Raw genomic sequence first — 26,364 nt, 5'->3', positions numbered from 1 at the left:
AATCCTCAGTGGAGTCCCTTTAAAATTGACAGAAAACTAGAAATTGTATCGGTTTAACAACATAAACATACCTTAGCCTTGAGAACTTGATTCCAGGCAGCATCATGGAAAACTTCAACAAATCTAAAGAACGCTTTCCTCTTCCAGTCCACAGAGTAACTCTGAAAATTAGAAAACAATGAGTATACCAATTTACAGTGACATTATGTTCATTTTTTTCATCGTCAAGTTGAGCTGAATTGACTATATATTTTTAAAGATTGACAGTTATCATGGTTTTTTAACAACAGTTGATACTGAAAAATCTTTGGGATAAAAAAATCAATCTGCCTAAAATATTAAAAGACTGCCCCTGTCTTTTATAAACTGAACATCACAGGTAATTTCTGAAGGATATTTATAAATTTTATTGATTCATATGAATTATTTATTGTTAGTGGTAAGTAAATTATCAAATTGAATTGAATTATGGCAAAATGTCAACTTATATTGGCTTTCACCTGTTCACTCCCTATCTACACTAAGATGGGCATAGTGTTGCTTTAAAAAAAAATTTAAAATTGGTTTTTACAAGAAATCATTTTTTTGGCTCATAATACCTATGTACAAAAGGGATCAATATATCTTTCTGGTATTTCATAATTTATATGTGAAATATTAAATATATCAAACAGTTATTTAATTGACCATGTCAGTACAACATTTTATAATATACTTACAGCAGCTACAGTGTTGTCTAGGAAATCTTTAACAAACTGATACTGTGGCACGTGACGTGAAGTGAAACATCTCAATATGTGAAACAATAGCTCTATCTCATTCACATTGTGTCTGAAATAATCAGATAATCTTGTATTAACTCATTTAATATCTGGCCGTTAATATCGTTCTTAACACTTAACCTACTCAATATATGTATTGTAATGAATTTGCCAAGCCTTGAATTTGGAACACAGCCAAATATCATTAGCTTGGTGCAAAAGTTACAAGTATGACATAAAGGAGTTACAATTGTATTGCACAAAATCCCTCATCTGTAGCCCTTATGCTTCTGCGCTACCTGGACATGTCCCGTTTTAATTTCAATGATACAAAGTCTCGACTTACTTGAAATAATTCAGCAAACATTTCACAACTAGAGATGGGACCTTCCAGTGAGTGTAGTCAGAGATATCCTGTACCTATAATATACAAATTCAGTTTCGTTGGTTTTTTTTTTTTATATCTACATGTAATTTCAGACCTCATATACTGCAGGTTTATTACAGCACAAGTTGTAATTTTAAAGAATTCTTACCTATCCTATATATTTAACTACATAAATAATTTAGATCACTGCCAGTCTAGTGTTGACAACAACAGTACTGGGAATTTTTTGGTATTTTTTGACTCACTTTATGTAATTCTTTGGGATAGTAAGACTCTTGGGGGAGGGGGGGGGGGGGCTATTGTTACTCACTATCCAGTTTAAATTTGACTTTACTTCTACTTTTTGAACATCTGTATTTTGATATTCACAGAAAAAAAGACTTGATTCTGCAGGCATTCTAATATCTAATAATACAGTCTAATCAATTGGGAGTGCTTTTAAGTTGGCTTCTTAAAAGTAAAAAGAGAGTACTGGTTTTGACTGAGAATATTAATATGTTATGCCTTCACATATAAAAGAAGTCTCTGTCTTACCGACTTATCTGCTTGAAATTCGTCTGTTACCCAGATCTTCTTCAGACATTGTACCTATTTAATGTACAAAACAAAAAAAATATATGGCTACAACCAAAAACATATATATCATAGCTATAAACATGTTAGAAAAAAAACTTTGTTTAAAATGGAAAAATCAAGTATGACACATAGTCAAACTTATGAATAAATATTGATTATATTATCATCAAGTTTAAATAGATCTATTTCCCTTCAATTCAAATGAAGTTTTTTTCTATATCATTTCATGTTAAGAGAAGGAAATATTATCAAAAGAACCTGTGCAACACTAAAACTGATTCATTAAGACAGCAACCTTCAGTTTAGTTATATATTTTTGGTCTTTCAGAATTATTGATTCCAGCACTGTTCAGTGTTGAAAATTGAGTAACGCTCAAGCGTTTGCTAGGGGACGTGAGGGATGTTGCACTTTTTCAATATCCCTCATGTACAGACTCAAATCAAACCAAGTCTGCAATTTTCATGAAATTTTGTTGTGATTATTGCTTCCGAGGGATCACACTTTATCCAGATCTTTTTAACTATTCAGCTGAAGAGGCCAAGTTATGTACAAGGCAGTTACAATTTCTCATTTAATTTCATTATCTGTTGTTGTTGTTGTAGTTAAAGTAGTAACAAGTATAAACTTATCACTCTCTGTTAATGAGGTCAAATTAAGTACAGAAGAGTCCCAACTAATCATTATAAGTATGGTTCCGATGGTAACCATTTTGTATCACAACCGCATTAACTTACCAGTTGTGACTGGTTTGACAACCAATCGTCTTCGTGTCTGACCAGGGTATGAGTGAGAACAATGCCCTGGTACTCTAGCTCGCCATGTGCAGCAGGTGTCACATTCTGTTGTTGCTGATTTATTGTCAATGTCAGCTGAGCCTATAAAATACAAAATATTTTTCATTCTTTCAGTCTTTGCAAAGTAAATAGCATTTACAGCAACATATGAGCTGCCTGCCCAGAGCCAAACCAGCCAGCAAGATAACTGAAAAGGGAATCAGGCAACATAACCACAAGACCACTTCTACCCTTCATTAGCTTTGTAATTCAGCAAATATACCTGCATAATCAACTTATTTCGGTTCAGCATGAAAAAAACTACAATGTACCTGAGCATTCCCTGTAAGCATGGAAATCAATTTAGGAAACTGCGTTTTCATCACATCTCTGAATGGCTGACCGTCTTTGTGACCAAGAAGATACTGAAATATATAAACATGTCATTGTCAATGTACTGCCCATTATATATGTAAACTTTAAACTTTTGCCTTTACATCCCTTGGCTTGTAAACAAATTTTGGTGTTTCCATAACTAATATCCCTTCAACTCCTAATTGACTCTTCCAGATTTCAAGTAGAGCAGGTCATTTTACACAAATCAGCTTAGGAAGTATTTTAAACAGCAATGAACACTTCCAAATTTAAAGCAAGGAAAAATCTATTTTACAAATTAAGAAGAGCAGAGCTTAACAAAGAAACAGACTATTCCCAATTCAAAGCCTACAGGCCCTGTCTACAAACTTTGCCAAGTATAGGTCGAGATATATATTTATATACATACCACAAAATATCTGAGGTACTGAATGTCCCTAATGTTTGTATCATTCATCAGATAGTCCACAGTTTGTAATGGATATCTCACCAGAAATTTCCTCAATGGTTCTCGGAACGGACTTCCAGGCTGTTAAAATATACACAATATCATTTTTCATTGAAAATAAATATATTTTTTTTTAACATTATCTTTTCATTAACTTTATCATTATGATTTTTATAAAAAATTTATAGGTATTGTAGCTTGTGGCCTGTAACAAGATTTCTAAAGTAATTGAAACTTTATCTGAGGATGAAATAAATACTTCAATGAAACAGATTTATCCATTTATTTGTAATTTAAATAATTACATTTTATTTCACACATTGGGGTATACTTCAGACATACCCTAAGCTGAAACATAAACCAAACAATTATGATTCCAAAGTCATGTGCAAACTTTCAAGTGAATAATGCATGCAAAGTTTCAACTTCAATGATAACTGACAAAATGAGGTAACTAACAAAACCCTAACTGTTACACTGACTCAACAATGATGCCCTAGTGAGGATAGCTTTATAATTCTTCAAGCTTTACGAAGCATTACAACAACACCAATGCTGACGCCAGATTGATTAAGATATCTTTACTATTCTTAAAATGGTTAAGCTTAAATATCAAATTTTTGTGCATTTAAGTAAATATCACCTACCTCCATGAGTAGTGTTTTCTCTCCATGTAAGGCAACCTTGAGTAAAGGCTCGATCATTTTCTTACTGGCAGCTGGTATAAGATGAAATATGTTGATAATAGCGGCACAGATCTTCAGTTCCTAAAGTCAAAAATCTTCATACGTATATCATACATAGACAGATCTCTTCCAAACTTTAAACTTTTTAAAATATAAAATATCTAGAGATATGTCCGGAGAAAATAAATGCCCCCACAATCCACTGTTTTTAAGGTCTACAGACAGCCAGATGGATGGATGGAAAATATCCACAGCTTTACATTGATTATGAAATATGAATTTTTCTACATTTCTTTCACTATAAACTTTTACTATATAGCCTAACGAATTTGATTGTTTAAACTCAGGAAACATGCAGCTTTAAATAAGGCCATTATCATAATCTACTAAATCATCACAGTAAACTTTAGTCTAGACCAAAACGAAAATGTAACATCTTAAAATTACCTGACCAGTGGCTCTGACCTGACCAGATTTCTGACTTCCCTGTGCTATCTCGAGCCACTTCCTAAGATGAGTCTGTGAATATAAATGTTGTTCTATGAATACATACAGAAATAATATTATTATCTAAAGATAATCAAATATTCAGATCCATGAACTGAGACAGAAAAATTTACATCAAGAAGCAATTTTAGCATGTCAAATTGGTGTTGCATACAAATTCATCCAAACTGCGCTACATTTTTGACTGTATCTATAAACACCATTGTTTGTCTGGGTTTTTTTATGCAGATTTTTACATAATATTAAAGTCATCCCTTGCCAGTCTGGTCAATAAAATCAGTTTTCAGGATAACTAACCAGTAATTACCAATTCCTCCCCAAGTGACCGGCTACTAATCCCACATCAATTCTAAATCAACACTGTGACAGAGTAACAAGTGACCATGAGACCCAAGATCAGAGATCAACTGTTACGTAGGAATTTCGCCTTGCTGAGTATGGAATATGCGACCCTTGGATTACAAATGCATTGTTCTCCTAATGAGCTAAGTGGGCAAACATATGAGCCGCGCCATGACAAAACCAACATAATGGGTTTGCGACCAGCATGGATCCAGACCAGCCTGCGCATCCGCGCAGTCTGATCAGGATCCATGCTGTTCGCTTACAAACCCTATAACAAGTAGAGAAACTGATCGCGAACAGCATGGATCCTGATCAGACTGCGCGGATGCGCAGGCTGGTCTGGATCCATGCTGGTCGCAAACGCACTATGTTGGTTTTGTCATGACGCGGCTCATATCACCTTTGCATGATCCTCATATAAAAGAATAACAGAAATATTCTCAAGTATTCAAATGGATATTAAGATTTATCAACATGCAATATCTCAATATATAGATCCTTTATCCTTTTCATCTAATTGATTTATGAACTTTTTACCTAAGTGATTAATGCTCACATGAGAAATTTTCACCAAAGTGATTTATGCTCACATGATAACTTTACACCTATGTGAACAACAAATCTACAACTGTCAAACCCACTTACCAGCAGTTGTTCACACAGCTTCTCGTTAAACGTGTTTGGGAACAGCTGCGTCAGACTGGACAGTCGTTGAATTACGTTAAGGTCCAGGTTACGATAATCTCCCAGCATCAGCAGTAGCGGCCGCATAGCACCATGTACAATCTCCATCTCTATATGACCACTGGCAATAAACTGGAGCAGAAAAAAATATCATTGTACTATACTACTTAAACACAGTAAATTTTTGTAAAACAATATAGTTATATATGACACCTATCTACATTGTGTCAGGGTAAAAGATAACTACATATATAAAAATTTGAATAATTGTCATACCTTTTTCATACAGTCATGGGCCACCTCTTGAAGTTCACTTGTTTTACTGTTCAAGGCTTTGTATAACACTGCAAATATTTTCTCTCTCTTTGTAGTTATATAGGAACAAGCTGCTAAGGCTCCTGTTAAAAAATGTACAATGATATGCATGGTGAAGTGAAAGGCTTGATGAAGTAAATCACTTTACAACAATTAAATTTTAATAGCTGTTTAACTAAGTTTTCATGCTAACATATTTCAAAGTTTCAAATTTCTCATAAAATCCATTAACAAGGAAAAGACATATAAAATTAATGCAAGATGTGCAATATAACAACACTTGGGTAAGTAAAAAAATTACTGGGGAAAAAAACAAACAAAAAACATACTGAATCATCAAAATAATGCATTTGGGATTTTTAAAAAAATTTTTTTTACATTTTTTCCTTTCATCTGTCAACTAAACGAAATTAAAGCTTTATCTTAAATACCTCACTGTAACATGGTATATTTGATACAGTATAATGTTTTTTCTCTTACAAAATAAGACTTACTCAGTGCACTTTTCCTCAGTGGTAATAGGTTGGTAACCGATTTATAACAGGGCAACTTCAGTAACACGGAGTCCTCAGCATCACACAGGTTTTGTAACTACAATTTAACAATGGCATTTATTATTTATTATTCAAAGATGGCATACAGTGTCTTCCATAAAATATGTTCAATGCATCCACTGCCTGCATCAAACTGACCAACATCTTCATTTAACCTTTACAAGTCCTCCAGAACAGTATTAGTCATTTTGTACTTTGGAGGAAAGTGTAAGATACAGATACAGAAAGATGCCCTAATTCCAGAAGTTCCTCCTGGTTCTTAAGCGTGCCAAGTGTTTAAGCACTCATACACAGGACCTCGATTTAAAGACTCATCTGAATGACTGATTAGTAATTTTTGTTGGCAAGCCCGGAAGTTGAACCCACAACGTAAAGATTACAAGTCTCGCGCTCTAACCATTTGAGCTATGTGGACTGGCAATTGCTCTATACTGTTTGCTGACTAACCCTAAATTTTCAATTTGACATCCCCAAAATTGATTATGGCCTGAACCTTTCATCAGCTTGAGATACACTTGCAAAAAAAAATCAAATTCTATATAAATGAAAAATTAAGGTGCAGCACAAAGATTATTCTAGCTACTGACTTATAATAAAACTGATAACTCACCTCTTGGAAGTAGACATTGTGCTCCGTAATATTCAGATCAATCGTAAACAATCGGGGGTTCAAACTAGTACAAAATGTGTTACCATCCTAAAATAACAAGCCAGTACTTATCAGCATACAAAAGGACTTCATAACTTCAACATTTTTGAGTTTTACATCAATATTGCATTAAACTTGATAGAGAAGTTTGTGTCTTTTATTCATACAAAAATTTTGTCAATTACCTGTTTAACGACAAATTTCAAAGAAAATTGGGATCTTTTTCATTGTCTAATTTTCATTTTTTTTTTTATTTCTTTGTTTTGTTTGTTGAATGTAAGACACACTAAGACTGTAAAGATCTCATGGCCATTCTCTAGTTGTACTGATGGAATTCAGTAAATAATAAGGCTTCAGCAGAGTCACCAACCTTTCATCGCCTAACAGACATGACATAATCCAGTGTTGGATTTAAACCGATATAAAAGATGAACATTGACATAGACATCACCGTTACTGAAGCCACATATAATTAAGATTTTCTTGGCAGACTAAAAAATATAGCATATTTGGCTTTAATTGCTTAAATCTATTCAATTTCAATGGGGTTTCTTGTTTCTCCCACAAGCCAATGGAAAAAAAAACATAGATCTTTTGGTTGCTAACATTCTTTATATAGATCAAAGAGACAGCATAAATAGTAAACAAAACATACAATAAGACCTTAAATACAGATCCAAGAGACAGCCCAAATATCAAACAGAACATACCATAAGGCCAATCTGAGCATTTGCTGGTTGGTGTCGTAACAGGTGTTTCTTCGGTGGAATCATATCCTGTAATACTTCTTTATGTGGCTCCATGATGGCCGTTACAGTCTGGCTGGTCACCTGGGCCAGTGTCTCCAGTGATTTCATAGCCTGAATGAAAGTATATAAAGAGAACATATTTAAACTTGTGGATGTAATAAATTGGGGGATGGGGGTTGTTGGGGTTTTTTTTTTTTTTTTTTTCTGGGGGGGGGGGAGGGGCGTGTTTAAGACAGATTTAACACCAGTTTTGTTATAACTCGGCAGTCAGTCCGCCTAAAATAACAAGCCTAGAAAAAGGTAAATAACAAAAATATCTTAATTTCTCACGTAACATATAACTTATTCAATAAAGTTTCTATACAAAGACACACGTAAACAATGACACTTTATTTGTTTATTTATTATTCCCAAGGCCAAAAACATACAGCCATAACAGGATTCATATCCCAGCAATTATAATAGATATAACTTTACTCTTGGCTACTTAATTTTAGAGCAAATATATCAAAATTTTTACATTACATAATTGTAGCAGGGCAAGAAAATTACACAAATATTAGTTTTTTTGGATTTTGTTTTGTTTACCCACTGTTTAAACCAAGTTATGAATCTTTATTGTATCTTAGTCCCCAGTCAACTAATAACAATGCAAACCAAATTGATAAAAAATATGCTTGGCATCTCTCTTGGGCAATTTTCGAGTTTTTTTTCTCTTAGGCAATTTTTGAATTTTTCTTTTTGGCAATTTTCCAGTTATATAAAGTGTTTTTTTACTAACCGTCTCTCTCACTGTTGTATTTGGTGAGGTGACCTGCCGTACGAGCTCGTATGTCACATCATGGAATGATTTCTTCTGTACGTACAACATGTCCTCGTTGGCGTTCTCCCCTTCCAGCTTCCTCGCACACATCATCAACATCGAGTCCAGGTTCGACTTGGCCAGGTCCACAGCCCCGCTAGATACCTCACCCGTCAGGTCCATCATGACAAAGAACAGCGCCTTCAGGAAGTGGAACTGGTGTTCGAGCACCCAACGTAAAGCCATTCGCTCATTCATAGACTTAATAGCTAAACAGCTGTAACAAGACGGTTAGAATGATCAAAATTTAATTTATCTTGATGGAAAAGCACTTGTTGTTTATCAATGATTTCATCTTTTTTAATCATTAAAATAATTAATCTACATTATTATTTTTATTTTCACTTAAATCATAAAAAATTACAACCCACTGCTTTGAAAATACTAACTTTTATAAAAACATTTGAGCCGCGTCACAACAAAACCAACATACTACGTTTGCGACCAGCATGGATCCAGATCAGCCTTTGCAGTCTGATCAGGATCAATTCTGTTCACTTACCAACTCTATTACAAGTGGAGAAACTGACAGCGAACAGCATGGATCCTGATCAGACTGCGCGGATGCGCAGGCTGGTCTGGATCCATGCTTGTGGCAAACGCACTATGTTGGTTTTGTCATGACAGGGCTCATTTACTGTATTTGAAGAAATATTCAGTTGGAACGATGATGTATAAAAGTCTCTAAGAATCTTATTCTTTCTTCAAGAACATAGATATGGACAAAAAAGATACTATAATAAAACTTTCAAAATCTAATAAGTAGTAGAACTCACAATTTCTGAAACAATTTTGGACAAAAAACAATGCAAAACAAAATAATTTTCCCTACAACAGAGGTTTTTCCAGCTATGTATAAAATTACTTACCCTCCAAATTTGGCATACCATGCCCTATCATAGCACAGAGAACACATCTTCTCCACAAGGTACTCAAACAGTGGCAACTGACAAGCCTGTAAAAACGTATATTTACAGAGTATTGATTTCATATTCACACGTAAAGATTATATCCTTTAACCTGCTATATAATTATATGTGAAATGGATATACAATAGAACTTCTATGAGTCAATTTTCAATTATTCGATTTTCTTCTTGTGCAAGTTCTATACTTTTGTAAAGAAAATTTACCAAAAAAATAGTATGCCAGAACATTTAGCCATCAAAAAACTAAAAAATTAGATTCATAGAAAATAATTTTGTCTCTTCTGATCCAATTGTAAAATGAAAATATTTCAATAAATTCAAATATATACTTCATTGAAACATAGCCAACCAATCATCCTATATTGTTAGAACAAATATCATAATTCATCTACAACTTATTTATATACTTCTACATTACCAATCTTTACTGTCTAGATATTTTTTCAAGTCATAGAAGATTGACAGATATAAAATCTATTCTAATGTAACAAATCACCGCTTTACCTTTTCTTTTGAGCCAAGTATCGTTGTAGCCGTATCAAGAATCAAAACTAGGGCCAGATTGCCAGGTTTACATAACTCTTTCTCCTCGTGCCCCATGATCACAGCCAGGGCATCTATCAATATCTGCGTGTCCATACCCTGTAGTTTATTCTGCCTATCGCCCACCGGAAACGGCCCGCACTGCTGCGATATGGCTATCATTGTGTAGTGACGTACCATACAACCCATGAACCTAAGCGCCGACTGTCGTAGTTCTTTAATGGCAGCCGCAACTGTAAAATGATAACAATATAAACTTGTCAGATATAGAGATAAAAATATAAATACGACATTATCCTGCTTAAAATTGTGTAACAGACTTTTGATTCGGAATGGTCTATTATTACTTATAGGAATGTTTACATCAAGACGCTGAAACTAAATTTCCAACAAAATATAGTCTGGTGCATGGAAGTGCTATCAATTTACAAAATTAATGTTTGACACAGAATTCATTCCCTTTCTACTCCCCATCGACTATGCATTACTTAATTGTTTTTTTGTTCTTCTTTTTAAATCCCGTTAAAAAATTAAAATAAAAGAAAGAAAAAAACTTCGTCTTAAACAGAAGATTGTTATATACTAATGAAATTCACTTTTTGCAAAATAAAATTTATAGTACATGTCGAGTATTGATGTTGACAGACACGATCCCCCCATTTCTTCAAATCGACTTAATATTTCCCTGACCCTTGGCATCAAACCCTTGTAAGATTATAATAGCCCGGATCAAGAATTCTATACTGCTGCAACAGACCTATAATGTGTCACCTTAGTGCACTAATAGGCTTAGTCCTACTCCATCTACATGTAAATCTAATAGGAGTTAACCCATTACTTTACTAAGGTGACAAATTATTGCAAGCAATCAAACATTTATAATCAGATATACATTGCCTTCCACTGAGATCCAAAAGCATAAAAACATAGAATATGAATTTCTTACACAGATCTGCTGGGGCACATAAAAGTTTAAAACAGAAATATATGCAAAAGATAATAAAGAAATTTACTCACAAAGAATTTGAAAAATGTATTTTTTTGCTATTCCTACCCCAGTTTGAATGTAGTGTTGCACTGTTTTTGGATCATTTTTCACAATTAGAATAATAATTCTGGAAATAACAGTGTGAGTCAATGATCTGAACTTAATGGTCTAAACCCGCATCAAATGGAACATTAATCTCAAAAAAAATTATTTCCAGTTCTGTTGCATAAAAAAACCCTCAAAAACGCTTTCAAAACACTCACCAAACATCCCAGTCAAAGCTTGCTCGTGAACTTTTCTCGAGTGAGAATCTGGATTCTTGTACAGCTGATTATTTGGCGCTGGAATCTCTTTCTCTGTAAAACTGAAAACAAAAGCCACATGTAGCAATCAAGCTTAAACAAAATGCCCACATTTCAGAATTTATGACACAGGACAGAGACAGGAAGTGGATCCAAAACTGTTTCCGCATTTAATTCCACGCCACATTTCGAAATTCTAATTTTTAAAATGGGATTTAACTCACTGCAGACTTGAGCACCAGAATTCATGATCATAAAGTAGGAAAATATCACTTATTTTGCTGTTTCTAGTATTACTCATTCATTATTGTCTATAAATCGGTGTGATGAGATGAATTAGACTTCGTTAAGTGCATGTCCATGGGTGAAAAGGCAAGATTTTAGCATTTAATCATTTAAATCTCCTTTGTCCGGTATATACCCGAATACGGTATTTTGTGTATTTTTAGTCTCACTTTTTATAAAGACAGTACCTCGGATGATTAAACAAGTTATCCAGGGTGGGTTTGTCGTCCTCAAGGTTCATGACGGAGACAAGGAAGCATTTGATGAGTTCCCAGGCCTGCCGTCGGTAGTAGGTGTCCGTGCTGCTACACTTGAGGGCCGTCAGGGCCGCATCGATAGCCTTCTCTACTGGTAACGAGACGGGCGTCTTGCAATCTTGGAAATATATAGATATACAGGGACCCACTGTCTCCTTGTCGTTGAATTGTAGCTGCAAACCACAGATAAATTCAGTTGTATAGTATATTAAATATAACTTCACTTTAGTGCAATAACTAGTTAACTAATTAAATTCAGAAGCACTTAACCTGTTTTTGCACTAAGGTGATGATTAACATTATTAAGTAAATGTTTATCTCTAAATAAATACACCTTTCACTCAAACTAAAACAGAACATTTTCTTGCTCCCCTCTAACTAAAGGCATTTTCATTCACTCATAAATGAAAGCATTTTTAACTAAACCCTTACATAGACCATCAAACTTGAGCATTTTTCATTCACCTATAATTACATACACATTTTGAAGTGGTGACATGAAGTAGAAGCATGGCCGAGTGGTTTACACCCTAGATTAGTAATGTAAGGATAGCTTTCCACATGGGTTCAAACCCTGTTAGGAGCATGCCGTTGTTCCCTTGAGCAAGAAACTTTACACTCATTGCTCAGTACAGGTTGGTTCCAGGAACAGATTTGAGAGCGTGTCTATAATCTTTAAGCATCTTACACAATCTAAATAATTTCTGTATAAACCAAATACACATTTCATGCAAAGCATTTTTCATCATAACCTAAATAACGGTACTTGTTAAACAAACTGCACAGATTTCTATCTAGCCTACCCTGGCTCTACAATGGTAAAATAGGCCAAATGCCCATTACTGCAAACACTTAAGCAGTAAAAAATCAGAACATACTGTCTGAGGTTCTCTCAACATTTTCCTGTTGCCGCCACCAAATTTTCCAAGCACCCTGAATGCCACATGAGCAATGTTGTCTACGGGGTTCCGTAATGTTCTCCACAGAGCTTGCATTAACTCTGCTCTGACCGGCTGTATGTGATCGTACAGGAAATCTGGTTGCAGGTTGTCCACGCACAACTCGAGTGTTCGTAAACCCTTTATCAAAATGTAGAATATTTAGCATTACGAAATAAAATGCTGTTTATTTAACACCAATTTTCGCACTCATTTTTGGTCATATCTGTTTTGATGGGTTCACCAAACCAGCCTTCCTGGATAACTTATCAGTAATAACAATTTCTCTGCAAGTGGCTGATTACGATTCCCACACTATTTCCAAATCAGCTGTGAGAGACAAAATTTGAGGGTTGAATGCAAAACTGTTGTAAGTCTTTCTTTATTTCATATAAGTTACTGCAGTTTTGCAGTCAACCCTCCATCAATTTAATGACGATTTGACTAAATGTCTGAGATCAATATAAATACTGTAAATTAACTTAATTTCATGGGAATAGAATTTCGTGGTTTTGTCACTAAAGAACATTTTCGTCGGTTCTTAAATTTCGTGGACTATTTTTTCCCAAAAGTTAAAATGTACCAGAATCTGATGCAAAATCATCTTTCAGTAGATGGATCTTAAATTCGTGGACTGACCTATCCACGAAAACCATGAAAATTAGTGCCCCCGAGATTAATAATGATTTTGCAGTAATTGGAAATACGGTAAATGAAAATTCTTTCTGTATTATAACAGAAGTCACACTGGACATGTTTTTCTTCATTATATTCAAGGAACTTGCACTTTTTTTGCTTTATTGATAAAGACACCTAAACAAGAGCTAGGCAAAATCTCAAGGTCTTCTATCATTTATTATCACCTTTAATTTAACATCACTAATGCTAATAAATATGCATCTATATAAAAAGCAAAATTCTGTCCATAGCTCTAATTAAAGAACAAATATATAGCAATTATGTACTAGTATCAAAATTTAAACAATAAAATCAAGAATCTCTTACCTGACTCACTAAGGTTTGGGATCCGTTGAGGGCGGACACTAGTGGGTCCATCAGCATGGGCAGGTATGGCAAGAGGGAACTGAGCCTCACGGGAACTGTCAAACACAATTCTACAAACAAATCCTTCATATGCTGCCGATGTAAGCCACTCTGTAAACTGTTCAAGCCTGAATCACAAATTTAGATCAGTTTTTTTCCCCACTCTTGACAGTTAATATACATGTATAAATCAAATATCAGGTTTTTTCTCCACTCCTGACAGTTAATATATAAATCAAACCACTTTTAAAAAAAAATATTTTGTCTTCTTAGAAGCCAACCTTAAGTGAAATTGTAATATAGTCAAAAAGATATTATAAATATCAAGCTGGTACACTTGAACCCTGTAAAAATCAAACACATCATTTTTATCAGCATATTCTAAATATTTCACGCAATCATGTGTTTGTACAATTTTAACATCTTTGACCCATTTCAACAACAACAAAAAAAATGAAATTTTTACAGTGAATTAGTCTGTTTCACACAAAACAAATATGATTGATTGTACCATTGGGAATTAATGCAGACACAGTTTAAATGTTAGGTATGCCCAACAATACAGCCTTCCAGATGAGGGGAGCAGTGACCCAGTGGTTAAGGTATCTGCCTCTAAACCCAGGGATCATGGGTTTGAGCTCCTACTCCCGTCAAAATCATGTTTCTTCATATGATACTAGTACTGGTTGGTTTCAAGAAGCGAACTTGAAAGTGATTAATATAGGAAGCGGACTTGAAAGTCAATAATATGTCACAAGAGCAGGTTTTGAAATCGAGCTAAAATAAGTATGATGTAATACACATTCCGGGCTATAATTCAAAAATTTACAATGTTTGGTATTTGTGGTCACAACAATTTAAGGATTATGTGGTCATTATTTAGATTGTTTAAAAGATGCAAGAAGAGAGCACTTTGTTGTATTTTGCATCCATCGAGTATTGTACCTTTGACAAATGAAAGAATTCAAGTACTCTTCAACCACAATTATCAGGACAAATAAATTATAACACCTTTATCCACACAGAACATAAAAGACTTAGGTTATGATCTGCACTTTATCACTCAAACTTATACCTTGTAACAAATTTGGTAACAAGGGAAGGAACTCTTGATACAGAAGATCATGACTGCCGCCACCGATGGAGCGGAACAATGCTCGTAGCAGGAGAAAATAATTGTACGGCTCCTTGGCACTCATCGCAAGCTCCATGGAACGATTGACTATAGTATGCAAGTGAGGCTGAAAAGAAATCCAAATACATAAAATCATACTGCATAGGTGTTAAAGTTAGCTAAGCGGAAATATTGGTGAATTTCTCAAATTGACGAAAGTCGCTAAAATTTCCTCCAGTGTAAATATCAACCAACCTGTCATTAAATTCTACCCTTGCACGATTCACAATTATTTCCCAAAGTGAAATGTCTGGAACTTTATATTCATTAACATTTCAGCACACGAAAATATCGACTGATACAGTATATGGAAACCACTGTATTACACATTTACCCTAATTTTAATTTCATTCAAGAAATTCACAGCTTCAAATATTTTACACTTACTATTGCTTTCAATTATTATTTCTTAAACTATAAACATTTGAATGAAGAATTAATGTTAATAGTGATGCTATGTAGTGAAATTTTACACATTTCATTTACCTTGGTGCCCTTTTTTATGTCTACAAAACAAATGAATGTGTCCTCGTTTTGAGATCCATATTCTCATCTAAAAGGTGGGAATACCTATACAGCTCAAAATAATACCATACTATTACAATTCTGGCAGGTGAAAGGTTCAACGCCAGACTTAGAAATTGATTTTTTCCCCCAAAAAGCAATAAGAAATGCAGAACACTGTCGTGACATTCACGGTGTCATTTGTTTTCATGATTTTAGATCATCAACAATATCTGGTACTTACCTTTAACATTTGCTCATTCTCATTTGCAAACAAAGACACAGAGCCAAACACCAGCTTGAATAACTTCAGGTATAGATTACTTCTCTCCATGTTACCTAAGAGTATAAAAGTATATCAACATATTTGAAGATTAAAATGTATTTTTTTATTGTTGTTGTTGGATTTTTATGTTACATCAACAAAGCATAGGTCATATGTCGACTATACAGCCTTGCTTATAAAGGAAGACATCAGGTGCCCTTCCTTGCATTATTTCAGACACAAACTGGCACTGGAGTCAAACTTTTCGTTATCTAGCATGAAAGAATTCAAAGTCGCTGTCAAGATTTAAACCCATAGTGGTGTAGGGCAAGTGGTTTGAACATAGTGGTAATACATACCCACTTGATCACAGACGCCCCATCTTAAAATGTTGTAAATGAAAAGAAAAACTACCATTTGCCCCTTAACCTGCTGAATTTTGAGAAGGGTCTCTACTACTATTTTGAAACAGTCCCTAATTGTCAGGGACTTTTAATATACTACATACAATGAAAGTTTGAATGACAGTTGGGATTTAAGCAAATTAACACCATAAAGGTTATATTGCAAGTTTCTAGTTTAAACTTGTTGGAAAATGTTTTATGTGACCCTATGTACATTATTTCAGTGGCAAGTTAACACTTGTGTCAAACCAGCCAACTATCATATGATAGTTTACACAGATTCAAATATTCATAAATCTCTGGCAGAATTCCACATAAGCCACTGCTATGTGGGACAAGTGATTTAGTCAGCTGCTTTAACGTCAATAAAAGAAGAATATGTACTTGTATCAAAATTTAACCTATATATCTAAAATCTCTTACCTGACTCACTAGGGTGAAACTGTATTTAAATATGAAAATAAAAATATGAGTACTTGTCACTGTACAAGTGGATTTGCTCTACACTTGCAGGGAAGAGAGCCTGTTTAAATCATTATTATTATCATAAAAATTGTACATATTTAAGTCTGTCAAACAAATAATTGCACATACTTCCCATTTCCTCAAGTCTTGCCAACAAGTACTCCACAAGTATCGTGGCAAACGTAGCGGACGTCGATGGGTTAGCGAGGAAAGTGTTGGCAACAATCTGCAATGCGTAGTTGTTGTGTATACGATCAACCATAAACTCTATGGTAGTTGCAAATATCTCTTTAAATGTGAACGGGCTCATCATCGTAAACTGTAAATAGTTGGAGTATTTGAAAAGTACCAGTTAATTATTCAGTTCTTATTTATCATAAAACAAAATCTCTTGAAATTATCTAAGATTTCCACGTCAAAGTAAATAAGCAAATATTAAAAAGAGGGCCATGATGGCCCTGAAGTCGCTCACCTGTATATAGGCTCCAAGAGTGGGGCCAGTTTAGTCCCCAGGGCTTTTATTTGAACAAACTTGGTAGACACCCATTAAAAAATGTTTCATGCTAAACATCTAAGGTCTAGCTTGTTGAGTTTTTTAAAAAATGATTTTTTAAGTTTTAACTATACACATATAGTTCAAAGCAATGACCCCCCTAGGGCGGGGCCAATTTTGCCCCTAGGGCTTTTTTTTTTAACAAACTTTGAAGACACTCGCTAGAAGATGTTTCATGCTTAATATCTAAACTCTAGCTATTTAGTTTTTTTCAAAGAAGATTTTTTAAGTTTTTGCTATACACATATAAGGAAAATCAATGTCCCCCGGGGCAGGGCCAATTTTGACCCCAGGGCTTTTATTTGAACAAACTTTGAAGACACTAACTGGAAGATGTTTCATGCTTAATATCTTTACTCTAGCTATTTGGGTTTTTTCAAAGAAGATTTTTTAATTTTTTGCTATACACATAAATAAAATCAATGACCCCTGGGACAGGGCCAATTTTGACCCCAGGGCTCTTATTTGAACAAATTTGGTAGACACCCATTAGAACATGTTTCATGCTAAATATCTTAGCTCTAGCTCTTTGGGTTCTTTAAAGATTTTATAAGTTTTTACTACAGTCGACTATCGTTATCTCGACATCGCTTTTCTCGATATTTCGTTATCTCGATGAAATTTTGAAAGTCCCGATTTTCTTCCTTCTTTATCTATATTGGAAATATGTGTTTATCTCGATATTTTTATTTCGATATTTTCAGTATCTCGATGTAAAATTTCAGCCCCAATAGATATTTTCACACTATCATCCTTTGTTTATCTCGACTTATAGTTTTCTTTCGTCTGTTCCCTTCAGACGTGTGAAAAACACAAACTAGACGATAATTGCTCAATGGCGTGTGTCATAATGATGATAATGTTTTTAACAAGTTTAGCTGTTATAAGTTAATCTATTTAGCGTGTTGATTGACTTATGTCCAAAATGAGTGGATTTTACGTTCTTTATAAATATTCGAACACTGTATTAATTCATTATGACTTTAAATGTAAATGAAATAGTGAAAGTATAGAAACGCTATCGTTGCAATATTGTTTTGCAATATCACCACCAAATCAATCAGCGGCCGAACAATCTCGAGAAATCCCCGATAAATAACCCGGAAGGATATCCGGATCAACCATCCTGAAAACAATGTTTTCACTATATTGGTGTATTACTGAGTAAACCTCACTATGTGTTTTTATCACAGACACCCGTATTTCTGCTGGTAAACATCCGCTAATGTTACTGTGTTAAATATTGGCTAGGCCTATGAAAATATGGGGATATCATAGTTTATTTGACATAAGGTATGCACATGACTTTTGTAAAAATCGGTTTCTGCCTTATTCAAACCCTAATATGTTTATCTCGACATTTCGTTATCTCGATATTTTTTGGACGGTCCCGATGACTTCGAGATAACGAGAGTCGACTGTATAAGCATATAGGGAAAATCAATGACCCCCTGGGGCGGGGCCAATTTTGACCCCAGGGCTTTTATTTGAACAAACTTGATAGACCCTCATTAGAAAATGTTTCATGCTAAATATCTTAGCTCTAGCTCTTTTGGTTCTTTAAACGAAGATTTTATAAGTTTTTACTATATGCATGTAGGGAAAATCAATGACCCCCTGGGGCCAGGCCAATTTTGACCCCAGGGCTTTTATTTGAACAAATTTGGTAGACACCCATTAGAACATGTTTCATGCTAAATATCTTAGCTCTAGCTCTTTGGGTTCTTTAAAAGAAAATTTTATAAGTTTTTGCTATATGCATATAGGGAAAAACAATGACCCCCGGGGCGGGCCAATTTTGACCCCAGGGCTTTTATTTGAACAAACTTGATAGACACTCACTAGAAGATGTTTCATGCCAAATATCTAAGCTCTACCTCTTGGGGTTTTTTAAAAGAAGATATTTTAAGTTTTTTCTATCGGTTGCCATGGCAACCAGAGTTCTGCATGGAATGAAATTCTTTGAACAATTTTTAAAGGTGACCACCAAAGGAACATTCCTGTGAAGTTTGGATGAAATTTGCTCAGTGGTTTATGAGGAGATGTCATTTAAAGTAAAAGTTTACGGACGGACGATGGACGGACGGACGCCAGACGAAAAGCGATCACAAAAGCTCACCCTGTCACTTAGTGACAGGTGAGCTAAAAAGGTAACTGTTAATCATTTAATTCCGTAAATTTTTACAAAATATCAAGCACTCTCATGAAATAATGTAAAGATAACATGTACAGGTAACACTCTGCTCTGTAAATGCTCGATGATGTACATTACCAGTAAAATATCAAGATAATAACATTTAAATCATCGTAATACAAATATAATATGATAATGACATTTAAATCATCATAACACAAAGATTGTATGATAATAACATTTAAATCATCATAACACAAAGATTGTATGATAATAACATTTAAATCATCATAACACAAAGATTGTATGATAATAACATTCAAATCATCATAATATAAAGATTGTATGATAATAACATCCAAATCATTACAACACAAAGATTGTATGATAATAACATCCAAATCATCATTGTTTGTTTGTTTCATTTTACGCCTTTTCCCAACACTATTTCAGTCATATAGGCGGGTAGTTTCCTAACCATCGTTCCTGGAGAGTTACACCAGTACTAGACTACCTTCCTCCGCGCTAAACTACCAAAGCATCTCCCGGGGATCGAACCCACCCCAGAGAGGTAACTGGATTAGAAGTCATCGACTCTAACCCCTCGACCACGGAGGCGGTATCCAAATCATCATAACACAAATTTTGTATGATAATAACATTCAATTCATCATAACACAAAGATTGCATGATAATAACATTTAAATCATCATAATATTAAAATTATAATACAAAGCTTTTATGATAATATCATTTAAATTTTCATAACACAAAGATTGTATGATAATCATAAAGATTGTATTGTACTTACAACACCAGCAAAATGTTCCAGTACTTCCTTTTCTTCTTTAGTTCTTACCGTCTGTACCCTACATTAAAATACAGAACATTTCAAGTTTCTACATCATTACATGTCCATTTCATATTACAGAAATTGACACCAAAAATATAAAAGCATTATTTAATACACAACTCAGAACTTGCAAGCTTCCTCACAAAAAAGGCTCCAAAGTCCCAGGCAGGATTCAAACCCCATGTTAGGTTTGTAACCCAAAGACATACAGCTGACTCACTCAACCAAAGAAGGGGTTTTCCTATCTTTCTGGACAGAAGGCTTAGCCTCTTGAATTTGGGAAACATTACTGTTAAAATTGTTCATTTGGGAAAAACATAACCCGTGCAAGGACTTTTAATGAATTTGCATGATTTTAAAGAAAATTTCTATTTGGAAGAGGCCCTTTATAAGCCTCTGTTATATAATGTAAATTAAAGCCCTGCTTAGTGTTTTTTATCTTTTCTTGAACACTTGTGACACTCCAAACTTTGGTTTACATCAATAAACATTTTTTTTTAAACTTATCTTGTGTAGACTGTTCCACTTTGTATATTGTCACCTTAGTGCAGTAACGTGTTAACTCCTTACATAATTCAATACCAGTTAACCCGATATATATTATAGTACTTAGTTCTTACCAATTAAACTATAATGCCACTCCGAAACTTACATACTCCACAAACTTTGTTACAAGAGAAATTCAGTTCTACAGAAACTAGCCAACCAGCATTTATTTGCAGATCAAAAACATATGAGCCGCGTCACGACAAAACCAACATAGTGGGTTTGCGACCAGCATGGATCCAGACCAGCCTGCGCATCTGCACTGTCTGATCAGGATCCATGCTGTTGGCTTACCAACTATATTACAAGTAGAGAAACTGATAGCGAACAGCATGGATCCTGATCAGACTGCGCGGATGCTGGTCGCAAACGCATTATGTTGGTTTTGTCATGACACGGCTCAATTATGTACATTTTGTTCCAACCAATGGAAAGTCTGTATCTGAGAAGAGAACTTACACAGCAGGTCTAACTACAGCTTGTCCATTAGGTGACACATTAATCGTGTAGATATCCAGCGCCTGTAGGGCATACCTCACCAGTCTTACGTACACCAGAGTCTCCTTCGGTAAGAACTGTTTGTTCTGAACTAGGCTTGTATCCGTCACATCTGAAAATGCATTTGTTCTATTTCAAAATCGTAGATAAAACACAGTGTCATTCACAAGCAGGTTTATTCATAGGACGTTAGGGCACACCGACACTGTAAAGGTCATATGGCGAATTTTCCAGGTTCACTGGAGGAGGAATGCCTCAGGTAACCCTATGTGTATAATTTCAGGCATCAGCAGGCACCTGAGCAGAACTGCAGACATTCCATAAGCTAGCTGAATTGCTCCCACACATAAAAGTCCCAGGAGGGATTAAAGTCAAACTTAGCCACCCCTTCACAGACACTCAACAGACGTAAACCCTTTCCTGTTTTTTCCTTAAATCACTGCCTACTACAGGATTAAAGAAAGAAATAATCATTACTTCAGCAGGTCAGCTTGAAATAATCATGGTAATGTATGCCTTTTACCTGTACCAGTAGCCTTGCATGACACAATACCCCAGGTGATTGTTTTCACACCACATACCAAAGTCTTCACCAAACCACGGCAGTCGGCCACAGAGTATGTGTTGTACTGACTAGGTGTCACACCAAATCTGTTCTGTGGCTAAAAGAAGAAACACAATGGAATATTTATCTAGTTATGTTTTTTAGCTCAAATTCACAGGATAGCCGTGATTGTCACAAAATATATTTACCTAATGTAAAGAAATCATTTTTGAGAAATATACAAAATTACAGGTTTTTAAACATTTAAAATGTTGACCTTTATCTTTGCTTGTAAAATGCTGAGGGTAAAACATCTTTTCACAAAGCAGAAGATATACTGGAATCAAGTATAGAGTGGCGGCATGGCAGAGTGGTTAACATGTCAGACCAGTAATCTAAGGATTGCTAGCAGCATGGCTTCAAACCCCGTCAACCCAGTCAGGGAGCAACCCATTCTTTCAGTCAGCAAGAAACTTCACACTTATTGCTTCGTACTGGTTTGTTCCAGTAACAAATTCAAGAGTATTTCAATAAGATTATAGCTTCAAACACAAAGTAAATTAAATTGGTATAAACTAATTACAGATTACTCATGTATATCCAATCTTAACTGAGCTGGCAATGTTTTAATCTTGCTATGATGGGCCATAGTGAAAATTCATAATTTATCTATCTTAACTTTCTGAAAAGTAAAACTCAAAAGATAAAAACGCGACCTTAAATCAGTAGTATACAGCCAGACCAAACAGTTACATCTAAATGCTCTGCCCAGACACGTAATTGTCAAGGGGCTGAATATGAAAAAGTATCTCTGGAAGATCGCAATCCATTACACAAACATGGCAACTCTGCAAATAATATAATTCTACGTTGTTTTGTGTTTTGTATATCTATACCTTATCATTATCTTTCGCAGCACTTGACTCTTTGATGTCAGCAGAGACGCTACCTAGAGGTGGTTTCACGTCAGATGATGTAGGGGTCTCCGGTACTACTCCTGGAGTTGTTGGAATACTTGAAACAGTGGGGGTTGTAGCTGGTGGGGTCTTAGACTCTCCAGGCTTGCTTGGGTCGGTGGCCGTCTGATTTGGCTGCTTTTGACTGAAATTATCAAATACGTTATTGGATATGCAGTAAAAATCAACACTTAGACTGATGTAATTCGTTCTTAATTTTCAGACACAATTAGAATCATGCATATCTGTTTCATTAGAATACAATAGTTAAACTCATATTTGTATTGTATGGCATTTAATACCATGCTAGTGTCTTGATATTACAAAATTTATCAGGCAGAGCTTAGAAAAACAGAAGGGCAACGCTTAGCTGCATGCAGAAATATGCCGAGGTCACAAGAGAGGATGTGATATTTAAAAATTCTATTTGATTCAAAGTTCATCAGATCAGTTTAATATTTTCAAACTAGTGAGAGGTAAAAACATTTAATTATCTTCATTTTCTTACAGTATATTTGATGAGATGTCTGCTTAAAGCTGAGGGTGACTGATGAAGCTGTATTCATCAGGCATGTACTTTATCAACAAAAATCAATGTTATGATATGATAAAAAGGACAATCTTTGCAGGACATTTTCAATAGAATGCAGGCATGAAGTTAGGTTTAAAACCATTTAACACAGTAATATGAATCATTTCCATGAATGCCATAATCAATACTTCTCAAAAACTGTATAATACAAAGAAAAATAAAATATGACTCACTAGCACGCTAATACATCTCTATTATATTTTATCATATTCTATGGACATCTGTTACCAATCACATCTACATTATAATGAGTTCATAAAAGTTGATAAATAAATTAAAACGCTTGAACAAGAGTTATCATTAAGTGTAAATACTTTTATGAATTTATGTACAAGACTAGCAGTACTCTTTCTTGCATATCAGATAGGATTATCTACTGTTAACACCGATTCTAGAAAAACTTCATCTTACATCTCTACTCCCCTGCCCCCTCCACTGCCATCCCTGCCCCCCCCCCCCCAATCTCCCTAACCGTGTAAGACAGGTTGAGTGCTTAACATGACGTCACTCCTGCATGCCTTTCATGAATAAATTGCACCGACAGGATGACATAATTTTTCTGTAATGGCTGAAGTTGTAAATTCATATGCTACTACAAAAAAAATATAAGAAAAAATTGTGCTACCGGAAAATATTAGTTTTCGTAATTCCTTTCCGAAATATGACTACTATTTAATATGCAAGAAAAAGAATTAAATATCTGCAGTCATCACTGACAGGAATATCTAGCTCTCGGACAACTGTTTAGTGGAAACTCGTCAGAGCCTCGTTATCGCCGTAAATTGTTACCCTCGAGCTAAATATTCCGGTCTGTACCTATGTGTAGCCAGTGTAAGATACTTAAAGTCTGTAATTTTATAACTGTCCATAACATGAAGAGATTCTGGTAACAAAGTATAAGAAGATTTAGACAGCCTACAATGGTCTTTAAATCTGGAGTTTTCTATCTATATTTGAGGGGGATTCCAATATCTATGTAAACTATAGTCTCCGATATTGGAACTGTCCATTCTACAAACTTGACCAGATTTCAATATCATTGCAGACCTACAATGGGCTTTAAATCTGGAGTTTTCCATCCTTATTTGAAGGGATTTCAATACCAATGTAAAACTATAGTCTTTGAATTTTAAACTGTCCATTCTAACTTGAAAGGGAGCTCAATATCACTGTACTTAAAACAAGTGAACACTTCAGGGATTTTTTTGAGCTTATTTTATAGCCAATATTCAGTCATATTCCCAATAAAAAAAGAGTATATTAATTCCCAAATACAAAGAAAAAAATTCCCAATTGATAATTACAAAATAAAAATATTGAATTAAAAATTCTAAAATCTTTGAAAATATAGGCTTCTTCCCTGTCATAGTACATAAATGATTAAGATGTCATCCTAGACACTGATTGTTTGCACTCATTTAATCATTGCAAAATTTCAGTCATGCATATTTTACCCAATTTTTTACAAAACATCGCTGAAATTCCCAATTCCATGGGTTTGGGATCCTGGGCAAATACCCTGCAGTTTAAACTGCAAGAACATGCACTCTGACCTTTCAACATTCTGACCAGATTCTATACTATCACCACTTGTGTTAAAAGGATTATCCTGAAAATCATTCAACCAGAAAACCTGTGTAATATGCAACATTCTGACCAGATTCTATAATGCTTTCACAAGCATGTCACTATCACCACTTGTGTTAAAAGGATTATCCTGAAAATCATTCAACCAGAAAACCTGTGTAATATGCAACATTCTGACCAGATTCTATAATGCTTTCACAAGCATGTCACTAACACCACTTGTGTTAAAAGGGTTATCCTGAAAATCATTTGACCAGAAAGCCCGTGTAATATGTACATGTACTTCAGCTACATATCAATCCAGTAAAGTTTCAGTGAAATTGCCTAAGTAGTATAAGTGGAGTAGTCCGGACAAACTTTAAAAATAAAATCATTTAAAAGGCCATAACTCCAACAAAATTATTTGAACCAGAAAATGCCGAAAATATGCACAACTGGACTTGGTACTGAGCATTCCTGTAAAATTCGTATAAAATTGCACTGGAGTAGCCCGCACAAGTTTTGTGATGGATGGACAGAAAGATGGGCACATGATGGAGAAGTGATCCCTTTATGTTGCCACTACTCTGTAGAGACAACACAAAAAAACTTACCATTTTGACAGTATCTGTGGCAACTGTATCTTGGCAATAGTCTTAAACTTGAGTACAAACACCTCTAGCATCCTCATCAGCAACTCTCTGCCCTGTATTATAAGGAAAAATATTACATTAAATATATACATTCAAAACTCAAAATCAGAAAATATCGTGCACACAAAATGAAAATAAAACTTTAAAGTATTAAAGCTGTAGTAAATTTTAATTGGATCATTCAGATTTTTTTTTATCTGCAAACGTATATAAGGAAAAAAACGTCTTGATTTTAATAGGCTAGGATCTTACAAGGTGCAAAGGTTTAGATTAATATGGATCCAGTGAAATTCACAAGAACCAAATACTAGTATTAGATAAAGATACACTTTTACTAAGCTTTTCATTATGTACTATGTAGAGTTTAAATGAAATATTCATTCATAAACTTTTTTTTTTTTTTGGTTGGGTTTTACGTCACACCAACACATCACTGGTCATATGGCGACTTTCCAGCTTTAATGGTGGAGGAAGAACTAATAAGCCCTTCCCTGAATTATTTCAGGCATGAGTGTTGAGCACCAGAGTAAAACCACCAACGTTCTGTAAGCTAGCTAGATAACTTCCTCACATGACAGCATCCCAAGTCCCTGGTGTGACTTGAACCTACATTGGTGAGAGGCAAGTGGTTTTAGGTAAACAACCTTAACCACCTGGCCACGCGTCTCAAACATAATGGGTATAACATACAGCAATATC

General features: G+C 34.7%; 1 protein-coding gene across 1 annotated transcript in view; it reads right to left on the bottom strand.

The window, feature by feature from the left end:
• The window catches only part of LOC132741652 (transformation/transcription domain-associated protein-like), a gene marked incomplete at its 3' end in the record, with an annotated part of 71,230 nt that extends 45,518 nt beyond the window's left edge, over positions 1–25,712 (bottom strand). The window contains 29 exon segments of the mRNA XM_060729871.1: positions 72–161; positions 720–831; positions 1,108–1,181; positions 1,684–1,737; positions 2,461–2,601; positions 2,832–2,924; positions 3,284–3,403; positions 3,970–4,089; positions 4,456–4,527; positions 5,506–5,676; positions 5,821–5,942; positions 6,354–6,450; positions 7,024–7,110; positions 7,773–7,922; positions 8,593–8,890; positions 9,543–9,628; positions 10,106–10,377; positions 11,396–11,496; positions 11,908–12,149; positions 12,855–13,055; positions 13,920–14,086; positions 15,034–15,199; positions 15,881–15,975; positions 16,900–17,089; positions 20,269–20,326; positions 21,316–21,466; positions 21,878–22,016; positions 22,795–22,999; positions 25,627–25,712. Of these exon segments, the coding sequence (XP_060585854.1) occupies positions 72–161; positions 720–831; positions 1,108–1,181; positions 1,684–1,737; positions 2,461–2,601; positions 2,832–2,924; positions 3,284–3,403; positions 3,970–4,089; positions 4,456–4,527; positions 5,506–5,676; positions 5,821–5,942; positions 6,354–6,450; positions 7,024–7,110; positions 7,773–7,922; positions 8,593–8,890; positions 9,543–9,628; positions 10,106–10,377; positions 11,396–11,496; positions 11,908–12,149; positions 12,855–13,055; positions 13,920–14,086; positions 15,034–15,199; positions 15,881–15,975; positions 16,900–17,089; positions 20,269–20,326; positions 21,316–21,466; positions 21,878–22,016; positions 22,795–22,999; positions 25,627–25,703 (3,951 nt within the window).
• Between the last annotated feature and the right edge of the window lie 652 nt (positions 25,713–26,364).

This window comes from Ruditapes philippinarum, unplaced genomic scaffold, assembly GCF_026571515.1.
Source record: "Ruditapes philippinarum isolate M1 unplaced genomic scaffold, ASM2657151v2 ctg4178_1_1_1_1, whole genome shotgun sequence".
Classification (NCBI taxonomy): domain Eukaryota; kingdom Metazoa; phylum Mollusca; class Bivalvia; order Venerida; family Veneridae; genus Ruditapes; species Ruditapes philippinarum.
Note: the sequence above shows the minus strand (reverse complement) of the source record. Positions and strands in the feature narration are given on the sequence as shown.